Source organism: Thunnus maccoyii, chromosome 8 (assembly GCF_910596095.1).
Source record: "Thunnus maccoyii chromosome 8, fThuMac1.1, whole genome shotgun sequence".
NCBI classification, from domain to species: domain Eukaryota; kingdom Metazoa; phylum Chordata; class Actinopteri; order Scombriformes; family Scombridae; genus Thunnus; species Thunnus maccoyii.
This window is the reverse complement of record NC_056540.1, coordinates 26,622,957-26,636,577: the sequence shown is the minus strand read 5'-3', so window position 1 is coordinate 26,636,577 and position 13,621 is coordinate 26,622,957. Positions and strand designations below refer to the sequence as shown.

Genomic DNA, 13,621 nt, shown 5'->3' with positions numbered 1-13,621 from the left:
CAAGCTGTGAACCAAACAGATGCCTATTTACACATCCAACAGAACAAAACTGCATCCATTTGGAGTTGTGTTTCTGTCCACCTGCTGATGAATGTAAGTCTGTTGCACTATTTTGCTCTCTACCAACAGTTTTATAGCTAGTTACTAACTTTGTCTGCCCACTGTTTGCTCTGGGCGCGTAGCATACGGTGAGTTTTTAGAGCTTTTCCACTAAAAACACCTGCCTGCCCCATCTGGAAAAGACGCTAATGAAAACAATTAGTTAAAAGACACACAAAAAAGTTAACATTAATTGCAGGTCTGTGAGGGGATGTAAACACAGATCAAAATAAGGGCACACTATCCTGCATTGGCATAGATAGAACGGTGTATTGAATGTAAAGCATGAGACAAGGAATAGTCTAATATCAATGTGATTGTGGATGTGATTCCTAGGGAGGCAGGATTGCTGACCAAAGACCCAGACTGTGAAAAAGGAATATATTTCCCATTCCCTTCCTTTCACTTTTTGTTTTCTTTTTCCTTTACCTCTAAAAGTCTGACTGAGAATGCATCTGCATTCAGGTAGACAAAGGGAAGCAAAAATGAAAGCTTCGAGTGCCTATCCACCCACAGATATACATCCATTATCTGAACTGACTAACTGACAACAGCTGACAATGATGGTGTTGGTTCAGCCATTAGTTTCAATGTGCTAATAGAATTCATCATAACCAGTGGAAACTCGATTGCCTCCTCTCCCTCGGCTCCCTCTTTGACTGAGAAACACCCACACACATCCTTGCATCATTTACCAACCTGCTCAGTCACAATCTCTCTCTCTTTCTCTCTCTCTCTCTCTCTCTTCATACTTCGGTTGCCATGGGAATGAGTGGATCATACTGACCTAATTAGACAGCCATGCAATGATGAAATATGCACAACAGGCCCTTTAGTGCCATTGCAGACGTACAGTATAGGGACAGCAGGTCAGAGCTAGCATTAGCAGGAAGACAATCTAAAACAGACGGTTGAAACCTGCCCGCTGATTTTGGAGGGGGGCAGTATTTGATTCTGGGAAGACATAGCAATGACTGCTGGGAGAACTGGTGGAAGGAGATGAGAGGGAGGGTGTAGCATAAGAGACATAGAAGGAGATGCTATAGATAGATAAACAGAAAACGGAGTATGTGCATGTGGGGAAAAAGGTGCAATGGGAGAGTTTAAGTGATGTGAAACTAGAAAGTTAGAGCAAAGATGCATTAAATCCCTCCTAAGCCATTGGCACTAAATTGTATTCAGCCTAAACACTAGTGTATAGACAGTAGCGATCCCACTTCTCTGAGCAGATTCACTTCCTATTACCTTAAGCTAGTGCATTATTCAAATGTTCTCCTAAGCCATTTTTGGGCATTCATCAGGTATCATTCCAACATCCTCAAAGTGCTTTTTGAAAGGGATCACAAAACTCCTCTTTATAGTGCTGAAAATAAAAAATAATGAGTGATTTTCATTCTATAATAAGAAGTAAAAATGGGGTTTATAAAATGTAACCTGAAAGTAGAGCACCCTTATTAGATATGAAAGAAAGAGAGAAAGAAAGAAAAAGAAAAGACTCGATAATGTTATTCCACTGTAACCGGATACTGTTGAGGTCTTAATTCTACGCTTTCATTGCAGTAACAGTGTTAAAATAGAATGGAGCTCTATCTGTGGGAGAGATTTCCTTTTCGGTGCTGGATGGTCCCTCTGTGCTGCAGGAGGCTACATTGTTCTCCAAGGGTAAAAGTCACAGAATCACAATTAGCAGATGACACTATGAAAAGAGTTACATGACACAGCAAAATGAGATAACATGCAAGCAGTAATTGTGTATTCCCTTTAACTCTCTTTATTTTTGCTCTTATCTTCTGTACACTTTACACATGGCTTTCTGACATGTGATATTCAGGCACTCTCACGTGTTAAATGCTAGCTTGATGTAAGTAAGAATAAAAAAGCTTACATCTCCAGGCTTATAAAACATGTACTGCATGTGGAACTGTTCAGACAGTAGAGAAAATATCCCCTAAAAACACGTAACGTTAATTCCAGATTCATATCAATGCTGAATTGAAAATAATCATGATGAAAGGAATCAAAGGATAGAGACAGAACAGATTTGAATATGAAGTAAATCTGGATATTATTGCTTGAGGGTATATAATTTTTCATCTTTGGTTGCCTTTGCATAAAATCAGGCTCAGCCCATGATCTTATCAAGGATGGAAATTAAAGGTGCACAGGCTCAGCATAATGATACTTTAATTTTGCCTACAGTGTTTTCCAAAAAATATTTTTTTAAGTAAAGGACATTATCATGTCTGTATTAATGACTTTCATTTACTTAAATGGGCAGGACACTGATAATGAGTGCCGGCATGCCTGCAACAACTTTTAATTTTCAGCGACTACTACAAAACATTTATTAATCATCTTGGGGAAACTCTGTATGTACAAAAGATTTATAAAGGTGGTTTGTTTTATCTGACATTAAGGTAGAGATTGTGACCAGTCACCAGCTCTTTAAATCCACTAACAAGATGTGTGCTTGTATGTGTGTGTGTGTGTCTTTGGTGTCATGGTGCGTGGGGGTATCTGTCGCCTCACTAAAAAGCACCATTGACCCAGAGGCCAACAGCACAAGACTGGGTAGCTCCCAGGTATGAATGTCCATTCTCTGAATGTGAAGCAGCGCAGAGCTAAAAAACAACCTACAAGACAAACCTCACTATACTATGAGTAAAACCTTCCATGGACACCACTCATGGCTTTGCTGTAGGTTAAGATACTGTATGTCTTTTACAGTAAATCAAGCCTTTTGGGGCCCATTGCAGGATTTTGTAACCCCTCCCCTAATGTGCAAAAGTGTAACAATTAACTAATTTATGACTTTTAAAATGCTTGCAAGAAAAAAAAAAACAATCTAAACAACATCTGTTTTGTACAGTGGCATTCTTTTGGAAATTGCATGGTGCTTTATGTTGCTGATACTGTGCAAAAACAAAATCGGGGAGTTTTTCTTTATGTACTTACATTATAATGAGAAATGAATAGAGGAAACCATTCACTCTTCAGTAAGAGCCTTTTTGATGGCTGAAGTGCCCTACTAAGCCTATGGGATGATTTATGCCTCACTCTGTCTCTCTTTAAAAATTCTTATTTGGTACAATTGCATCATTTTCAAGAGCTAACTGTCTGCATAATTGCAGATTACATACAGAGAAGGTTGATTTCTCTGCTGTCTAGCACAGTAATATGTGCACAGTTTTAGCGGTGAAGCCAGATGGAATTTTCCGAGTGCTCACTATATTCATATCATGAGCGTGTAATGCAAACAAATGACGCTTCTATTTAGAATGAGTGTGGAAGTCCAGAGCTGCAGGGCACATCACCTCTACTGCATGTCAGAGATGACTCTGACTACCACCCCTCCCCTTGATATTCCATAAAACAGACTCTCAAACACAGGAGGTGCTATAGTTGATTGAATGTGACAAGCTGTTTGTCATGAACCAAAATTCCCTTTACCTCGTTTTACATGTGTGGTGCTACTTATTTGCTGTGTGTTGTGTACGTAACATTGTTGTTTGTGGGGAAAGAAACTTTTTGAACACAACCTTTATAGAGACTATAATTCAAATTTTAATCAACTGGCAATCACTGATGCCAGTTTAAAATGAAAATAATGGGATGTCATGAGAGGGGAAATGATGGTCCACTCTAACTATCTAGTTATGTAGCTCCATATGAGTCCTTTTGATGAATGCCATGCTCTCCAAACCCAAATGAAAAGTACAGCACATCATGAGGCACAACTAAATCTATAAGAAGTCAGTCCCATCTTTTTATGATGTCATTTTAAGATAAGAACATTGGTGAAAGCTTTTAGTGAATCACAACTGGTGAATCACAGCTTTCAAAAACATGCTTTCAAAACCAACATAATGGTGTCCGTGTCTTACCTCGATCACTGTCATACAGGTAGGCAAACTTGTCCCACTTGTAGTACTCTATAAGGCTGAGGAGGGGTCCCTTGATATCAGGTCTCATCTGGATGATGAACTGCTGATTCCCATCCAGAGGGAAGCTGGGCGATATGAAGGAGACATGGAGCGTCCCACAAAATGACGTGATGGTGTTGACAGATTTCTTGTCGTAGAATCCAAAAATGGCGTACACTCCTCTTGAAAACTGTGAACAGACTGAAGCAGAGAAAAGGGGAATGTTAAGGTATGTTGCTTGTCACACATCCTTAACGTCTTGACATCTTGAATAACGTATGTTTCACTTTCATGCCAGGAACGATTTTGTCAGATCAATTTTAGAAACAAACTCTTCCTACATTCCTACAACTCTCTGCCATAACTCACTAACAATGTATATACCCCAAGACCTTTATTGCAATCCTTTAGTGCACATTAGGGCTGCACACAACTATTAAGGGATGTCTCTTTCAGTTTCTCTTTCAGCTGATTAATGGATAGCTTTTTCCATAAGCTCTGCCAGGGGAGTGCTTGTATTGTACAGTAAAAGATCCACTGTACACCAGTCACTATGTGAAACTTTTATGAGTGGCCCTATGACTTTTTGAAACAGTGGGAATAAGAGATGTTGAAGTGCCATATGAGTCACACACTCGCCAAAACTGTACATTAATTCTTCATCTGGGATTTCCAACTGTGCTGCACCATGATATGTTGTAATGGTGCTGTCTTCTCTTCAGTTTCTGTTTTGGCAGAAAACCATTTCAGGCTTTTCCTGTGAGAATACTTGGCAGGGGAAATATGCTACAGTACACTTCTTTACCTACTACCTATTAGCAGTATGTATCCACTGTAGTTTATATAATATCCTTAACACATCTTCTTCTGACACCATTAAACTTGAATCATTCCATTTGTTAGGATCCTTTTAGGGTATCCATCCAGCATTTATGATGATTCCGTAAATTTGCATCCAGGTTATTTGTATTACATTTTCATCCTGTTGACTTTGCAAAATCACCTTTGTTCAATAATTTATGACCCATGCTCCAGCACATACAGTAAAGTACCTTTGCCGGCCTCTAACATTCATTATGCACAGACCAGTAAAGGGTCCTGTGGACTGAAGGTAAACATGAATACTGAATGTCTCAGTAATCCTTAGGTTGCATGCTGTTTCTCAAACTTGTACTGGGGTCAGCAGATTGGCATGTTGCTTGTAAATGTGTATTGATCAAATGTAAGTTAATCAGGCTTATTGACTTGGACATATGTGTCCTCCAGTGTAATTAATCTAATGAGGCATTTCCTTTTCCACAGTATAACAGGGATAACTTGCTGACATAGGGGACTTGAGTCCATACATCAAATATTAAGTACTGTAAGGACCCTGCCACTTCTGAACTGGCAGTAGCAGCTATCTTTGATGAAATGTAAACATGCTATGCAGCATGAAGAGTGAAGGCTGTGATCTTAGCAACATGCAAATTAGGAAATGTTAACAAAAACAAAATGCATTAAAGGTTTCCTGTTCAGACTTTATGTCAAGGAGTAATGTTTTCTAAAGAGTTATTCAATCCCTGCTTTAATGTTTCGCACAAACAACCAGTGAGTGCTCTGCACAGCCACTTTCTTGTACTGTTGAGCACTGAGCAGCTTCATTAGTGACGTTTGGGGCAATAACAGCAGCTCATTAAAATTTGTCTTTGGCAAATGAATCAAGTAGCCTGCAGTCTTCTGTCTCTCTCCATTCTCGAACTTTGTCAAAACAGATTCACTTGGATCACAGACACATCACATTATAACTAACTCCCCATGTCTCCAACAGAGTTGCTAAGTGAATTCTTTTTCAGGTGCTCCTGGTTCCACAAGTAAACGTCCTGTTCATTTTGTGCACAGAAAATGGTAGGTGACAGTTGGAGAAAATCAAAGGCATCAATGGACATGAAACTTCAAGGAGCAACCACATCAGAAAATATCCAGATTTTTGTTAAAAAGTTAAAGGTGCAAGCCTGTGTACATAAAAATGAGAGGGGAGATGTTGACTATGACTCCCAAGGTGCATTTCAGTAAGAAACATTCATCACCAAGCTAACAGTGGACAAAAGCTACAGATTGAAAATAAATGAAACAATTTACAGCTAAAATCAACTTACTTTGGTTTCTGGGTCGATTTTGAATGAATCTGTTAACCAAGGTGCAATGTTTTGTCGTCAACTGCAATGACATTTGAATTTGCTACAGCTCTAAAACCCTCTGGCTTTTTGTCCATAGTAACAGTGGCTGAGACTTATTGATATTGTAGTATTTAGAGCCATGTACTACGCCAAACTCACAGAAAAAATATGATTTTTCAAAAACAAAGTCTAAATAATTAGAAGTGGTGGCCATAACATAGAGTTATAGCACACTTAGTCTCCCTTGTTTCTATGTTGAGATGCAATAAGGATATCTATGATAGGATGGCTATTTTTATTATACCATCCCTTATGAATTGAGCAAAAAATGTAAAAGTGTGTTTATTGCACACTGAAGCAATATTTCATGAGGATGGCAGAGTGTTCATTCACTTATCAAACTCATATTTTCCACTTCTTCTGAAGTATTCAAACCATTCGCACAATAATCAAAAGCCAGCTTCTCCATCCTTAAGGCTACTTCAACCCCCGCTGCCTTTTACCCCTCAGAGTTCAAAAAACATGCAGAGCTCATCAAGAATGGGCCAGCATAAGTGAGGGCAAGGCCAGCTTTCATCCACTGCCAGTATTCATGTGCTTCCAAAATCTTTACAGCTCCGTCGACTCAAGCAATTAAATGTTCATCACAGACACCCGAGACAAACCGTTAACGGCAGTCCGATCACTTCCATCAGTCTGTGGCACTGTTCCTAATCTTTTTAACAGATGACAGTGGACAGTGATGTGGCCACAGAGAGATCAGACCTCACTAATCTAATTTCAGTTTTGTCTAACTGGGAGCTAATAGAAAATGATTTTGTACAATTCAGTGAAGGCGAATGAAACGAGGTTACATGTAGATGTAAATCTGTAGGTCTGATAGTGAAGTAGGGCATATTAGATCAACCCCCATTCAAAGTCATTTACTTGTTATTTTAATGATCAATTTATCACTTAAATGAACCAGAACAAGACTACTTTATATACTCCACTATGTTTCAGAGATATTCATTTAATTGACGACTTTAGTTGCTGGTTAGTTTTGCATGTGAAAATCCATGAATGAATTATGAGATGATTGGCCCCTGGGCATAGACACATATAGTACAAGGGTAAGAGTATGATTAAATAAGATTTTGAATGCAGAAATTTTGCTCGTAATAGAGTATTTTTTTTAATATTGCAGTATTGCTATTTTTACTTTTGTAAAGGATCTGAATATAGCTTTCACTACTGATTACCTATGGCTTATAATTTTCAGCAAAGATTAATTTTCACCAAAAAATTCAATTCCCAGATTAACATAAAACTGATTTTCACCCAGATTCTCTGCCCCCATAATGTCTCTTGCTGCAAGAGGTCAGTAGACACCATAGTTTACAGTAAATGACATTCTTTTGTAATGAGCTGAGCTCAGAAAATCTGAAGACTGTTTATGAAAAGAAGAATGGGGAGGAATTGCTGACTGTATTACTGATTTTATTTTCTGATTTAAAAAAAATAGAATATATATAAAATTAAAGTTTTTTTCTGAAAATAAAAACTGAAAATTATAAGGCATACACTCATGGTGCTTCTGTCTACAAAGAGCTGCTGGAAAATGTAGAAAATATGTGCCCCGTTCTCAATTGGAAGAATAATATAAATACCCAAATTCCCTGTTTCACCGTGGTTTCCTCATCAACCTTTTCTCTTAAGCATTGCATCCCCTTTTTCATATGAAGTGATCTACTGGAATTCTGCTTGAGCCATTTTAACTCTCTCTATGCTTAGCAATGCTCACATTGTTTCACAGAGAGAAAAAAGAAGCATCCAGTCTGATCACAGACATCACAGAAAAGAATAAATAAAATATATTATCTTGCTCCTCATTGCCACCCCCTGATGCTAATAGAGCTGTAGAGTTTCTTTCTGTCTCTGTGTCATGTCTGTCCATTGTCATGTTACTAAGGCTTTCTTTGCTGACACTCTCACTGGTGAGCTTGCTGAGTTTGCCTAGGATTAAAACTCTCTGAGCTCATGCTTAGAGACTGGATATCCCCATGACTGTGCTGCAGCTTATGCCAGAGCGAACAGTTTGACAACATGTTACTTTATTACCAAATATGGTAATTCACTTCCAGAAGCAATGCACTACCCATTTTTCCACGCAGTGAATGTTCAGAGGATTTTGCCAGCTATGGAACGTGACAGCAAAAGAATGAAGAGCAAGAGGTTTTTAATGGGCGAGGCATCTATGTGTGTTTCTACAAAGAGGAATTTAGAAATGTTTAATTAAGGAAGAAAAGCCAGCCACATACAGACGCTCTCAGAAACAGTGAGGATTGTGGAAAAAGCCATTAAGCTTCTGTCACATCTGACTGCTTTTCAATGAAACCGGGGAGTATTCGCCCTCAGAAACTCCCCTCAGAACACAGAAAAAAATGAAGTGACTGTGTAAATATTTTTTTCTAGTGTTGACAAGGTAAATCTTTTTTTTTTTCTAATGTTGACGAGGTCACCCTAATTAGGCACCATGAGCAAAATGTTGAAACAAATCTTATTATTACTCACTGCTGGGCCTGTAAGCTGTGGTTTAGACCCAGTTTTCCCTCTCTATCTTTTTATTCAAAATGCAGTTTACACTTATTAATCTGGGGAATGTTCAAGTAAGATAAACACACTGTCAGTAATCCTAACATTGTAGTTAGCAGACAACAAAATATGTGTGTGCTTGTATTTGTGTGTACGTCTGTGTTTGGTTGTGTGTGTGTGTGTGTGTGTGTGTGTGTGTGTCTGTGTGTTGGTCTCAAATTCCCCACAATTTTTTTTGTAATTCTTTCATCTGTGATGAGGGCAATGTAAAATATGTGACGTAGAGCAAGTACAGTGCAGACAATCATTGTGCAAGTTATGATTCAGTTTTTGTTGGCTGCATTTCAAATGTCACGAAAAAATATGTTATTTGAAAAAAGAACAAGAACAAGTATATCAGGAAAACAGATTTATAAAAGTGTGGCTTGGATGAAGGCCATGCATCAGCACTTTCTGCATTGGAGTATTTGCAAAGAAAATTACTTCTTTATCGAAAAGGCTTAGAGAGCAACAAGGTTGGAATGTAAAATACCATGGTCTTAAAACTGAGAGCCTTGGATTCTGTTTCCTAACACATTTGATAGCTTTCGAAACTTGTCCTCACAAGAAAAACGACAGTATAGGTCTAAAATTCAGGCTGGAAAAATGACCTATGGTGTCATTTTTGCCATCTAGTGGCCATAGTAATTATGACCCGAGGAGTTGACGCAGTTCAGATGAAGTCAATTTAAGATGATTTGATAAGACAACACCACAACATGCCACAAAATTATTCCATTTTTCATCCTTCATGGAGAATTATATGAAAGTTTGGGTGGCCATAGACTCAGAAGACAGAAGTGAAATTGTAATTTTCAAAATCCAATGAAAGCTGATGCCTATTTTTATTATTTCTTTATTAATGAGCCTGGTCAGGACATTCATATAAAATGCAGGTTTTTTTCAGCATATTATACATATTTAGTCAACATATTATTTGTGATCATTTGATATTAACTGATTTAATGCTGATAATGCTAAATTTAAAATATTTAGTAAAATAAGTTTTATGAAGTTGAGAATAGTGAATATAATTATCAAGATGAAAAAAATGTACTGTATGCCTCCCTGGAATTTCAGAATTAAAATAAATTTGTATATGATGTATGTACATAGTGCATTAGAATATACAGTATGCATAGTGGCATTAAACAGAAAACATGATGGTTCATTTGCAGATATGTCGGGTTTATGATTGTTCAGTCTAGACTTAGGATCAGGTTAATGGCTGGATTCTAGAAAAGATTCTCATTTTCTGTTTTCTGTAGTCCATGTATCCTATTATCTCAGATGTATGGGCACTCATCACACTCTTTGGTCATCAGAAGGTCCTAATCACCTCATTATCATCAGGATGTTAAATCTGTCGCAGCAGTGACTCTGGCACTGCGTATCACCTTCCAAGGAGAAGGTGCACCCTGTGAAATATATTTAGCCGTCCCAATTAGCTGACCTCATTTTCACCACTGTGGCACCGAAGGCATCTCCACCACTCAGCCAATGTTTACATTACTGCTACATCACTGATCAAAGATTAAACTTGCATAAATTAACCGCTCATAAAACATCCAACTTCAGCTGACGTCTAATATGTTTTGCATTAGTTTGAAATTTCATGAGAAGTTGAAGCAGTTGAAGTTGCTCAGTCCTTGAACAAAACATTACTAAGTTCACTTTTTTTAAAAAAAGTTTGTGTTTGCATTAAATGTGACGTGCATTACTGGCAACAGATGACAGGCATTTATTCTCTTAAAGTCAAAACTGTGTTAAACCGAATAAAAGCTGAACTTATTATCATCCCAAATGAGACAACAAAACATAGTGTACACTACTAAGTTTGACCATGATAAAATTATTACATGGCTATTCTTTTTTGGGTAAGTGTGACCGGTGTCAATTTAGGCATTAACATATAAGCAGAGGAATATCAGAAAATAGATTGAGATTTTGGAGAAAAAAAAAAAAAAAGAAAAACTTCTCTCTGGTGGCCTGGCCTTGGCACAGCCTGAAGAAATAACATGAGGTCGCCGCCCTGTGGGCCCACCACAGGACCGGGGTCAGATGTGTTGCCAAACGGGCAGCAGGCAGGGGCGGGGACTTGGACGTCCTGATCCCAGATCCCATCGCAAACTGGTTTTAGAGACCAGGGTGAACCATCACCTCCCTGGTGGGGAAGGAGCTGGAACTAGTGCAGGAGGTGGAGTGGTACTGACTAGTCCCTGGCTGAGTGCAGTGGTGTTGGAGTTCTCTCCATGGAACGAGAGGGTCACCTTGCGACTATGTGTTGCTAGGAGGAAGACTCTGACTGTTTTTTGTGCGTATGCGTCGAACAGCAGTTTGGAGTATATGGCTTTCTTGGTGTCTCTGGGAGGGAGTCCATAGTTCTCCTGGGGGTCTTCAATGCTCACATGGGCAATGATGGATCTGATCTGCAGCTGCATGTCTTGGACACTCAGGTAAAGAGAGGAGCAGAGCTGTCAGTAGATTACCACCTGGTGGTGAGTTGGATCAGGTGGTGGGGTAGGCTGCCAGGCAGACCTGGAAGACCCAAACAAGTAGTGAGGGTAGACTGGGAACATCCGGTGGAAGCCCCAGTCCGTGAGCTCTTCAACTCCCACCTCTGGAGGAATTTCTCCTCTATCCCGGGGGAGGCTGAGGACATGGAATCTGAGTGGGCCATGTTCAGGACCTCAGTTGTGGAGGCAGCTGCTCAGAGTTGTGGCTGGAAGGTCATCGGTGCCAGTCAGGGTGGCAACCCAAGAATTCGCTGTTGGACACCAGAGGAGAAGGAGGCCCTCAGGCTGAGGAAGGAGGCCTTTCGGGTCTGGTTGTCCCAGGGGTCTCCTGAAGCAGCAGATGGGTACTGAAGGGCCAAAAGGACGGCAACTCACATGGTTGCTGGGCGCGGGAGGAGTTTGGGAAGGCCATGAAGAAAGACTTTCAGTTAGCTTCAAAGAAGTTCTGGCAAACCATCAGGCAAAATGGATAAGAAAGGCTAGGACAGCACACCGAGTTTACCATTTTAACTGCCACACCTATATATTTTTCATAAACCATCAGGCAACTCAGGAAGGGGAAGCAGGGCTTAGCCAAAGCTGTTTTCAGCAGCCTGGGATGAGTCAGCACCTTCAAATCTGAGGTCATGCTCTCCCAGGAAAAAGTGGACTGCTCCCTCTGGGTTGGGAGTGAATTGCTGCCCCAAGTGGAGGAGTTCAAGCATCTCGGGGTCTTGTTCAAAAGTGAGGGTAAAATGAAGTGTGACATTGACAGGCGGATCGGTGGAGCCATCAGCAGTAATGCAGGTGGTGTACCAGACCATTGTGGTGAAGAAAGAGCTGAGCTCTCAATTAACCAGTCGGTCTATGTCCCAACCCTCACCTATGGTCACGAGAGAGAGATCTCTCTCTATATACATATATAAGGAATCTCTGTCTGTCTGTATGTTTGTCCTTTGCATATCTCGAGAACCCATCTGAATCATCTGATCTACTTCATACCTGGCAGGTGGATTGCTGAGGAATCATGTTAGTGCAATGTCGATGTGTGCAGTTGTTTGAATGAGCTGTTCTCAAGAAATATATAAAAATACCTCATAAACAATATTGCTTCTACAGTGTTGATTTGCTTCTTCCTCTGCCCGTGGAGTCAATGAGCGGAAATACAGACAGCGACACTCTGGCATTGCAACCCACATTGTGGTCAGAGGTGGGATTACATCTGTAGTGTTAATGACTTGAAAAAATTTAAGAGACTTAAGCTCTACTATTGAGCTGTGAAGTGTGAACAAAATTTGGCATGTACGTTCAAGATTTAGTGCTGGATGTCTCAGGCACATTCAGAAATATGATTGATTCTGCTTCTTCTGCATGTGGATTCAACAAGTGGAAATACAGGCAGGGCTAATCTATAATTACAACCCACATTGTTTTCAGAGATGAAATTACTTCTGTAGTGATAAGAACTACCATAGAGAATGAAGTGAAAAAGTTTAGAGAGTTAAGCTCTATTCCTGTTCCTCACACATGGGAACTTTGTATGTATGTTCAAGATATAATGCAGGATGTCTCAGGCACATTTTAAATGGGCACCACAGTTCAGCCGATCAACTTCAGCTCAACTCAAAATTGTAGTCTCCAGATATTCTGCATTTTAAGCGTTTAGGGAGTATCGGTAAATTGTAGCATCTATCGATAGTCTGCATGAGAGACGTTTAGGGGACAGGCGCTGTTCTCTCTAGGTATTGAGAGATCAGCCCTTTCCAAACAGGCACATTTTGAACGGGCACTGCACTAGTTAAATAAAATTAAAGCATTTTCATTGTAGGCTTCACAGAAGGTTTTTATGTATTTGTAGTGATCAGAGGGATCATTCATTAAATCAGCAGTGGATAACATATTTGATATTTAATAGAAGACTAACACCGGCTGAGTGCACCCGTAGAATGGTGAATCAGTCTTAAACACACGTACACACACATACCACGTCACTGTCGTGATGATCATCAGCAGTCTGGTCACAGCTAACAGAACTGACTGTTAGATATCTCACCCTCTCTAACACTCCTGTTCTCACCACAGTGAAAGGCTTCAGGACTTTGGGGCTTTAATATAAAACTGATCTGTCACCAGCTGGCAAGGCAGCTTTAAGCCACCACCCCTTCCGTCAAAGCAACCTGAACACATCTGTCACTGATATAGTTTCTGAATGGGTAGACTTTGACCTTGTGTGTTGTAAAAACTGGACAAACTAGGTGGTTTGTTTGTGGCTTCCAAAATAACCCAAAATGACAAAAAGTAATAACTCATATGAGGGAATTCTAACTGCCAC

At 39.7% G+C, this 13,621-nt stretch overlaps 1 protein-coding gene across 2 annotated transcripts in view; it reads right to left on the bottom strand.

Annotated features, from left to right (window-relative positions):
* Positions 1 to 13,621, bottom strand: part of gria2b (glutamate receptor, ionotropic, AMPA 2b) — a 56,446-nt gene that overhangs the window by 23,445 nt on the left and 19,380 nt on the right. For both annotated transcript variants that reach the window (XM_042419431.1, XM_042419432.1), the window contains exon 3: positions 3,984 to 4,223. In XM_042419431.1, coding sequence (XP_042275365.1) covers positions 3,984 to 4,223 — 240 coding nt within the window. The remainder of the gene's footprint in view (positions 1 to 3,983; positions 4,224 to 13,621) is intronic.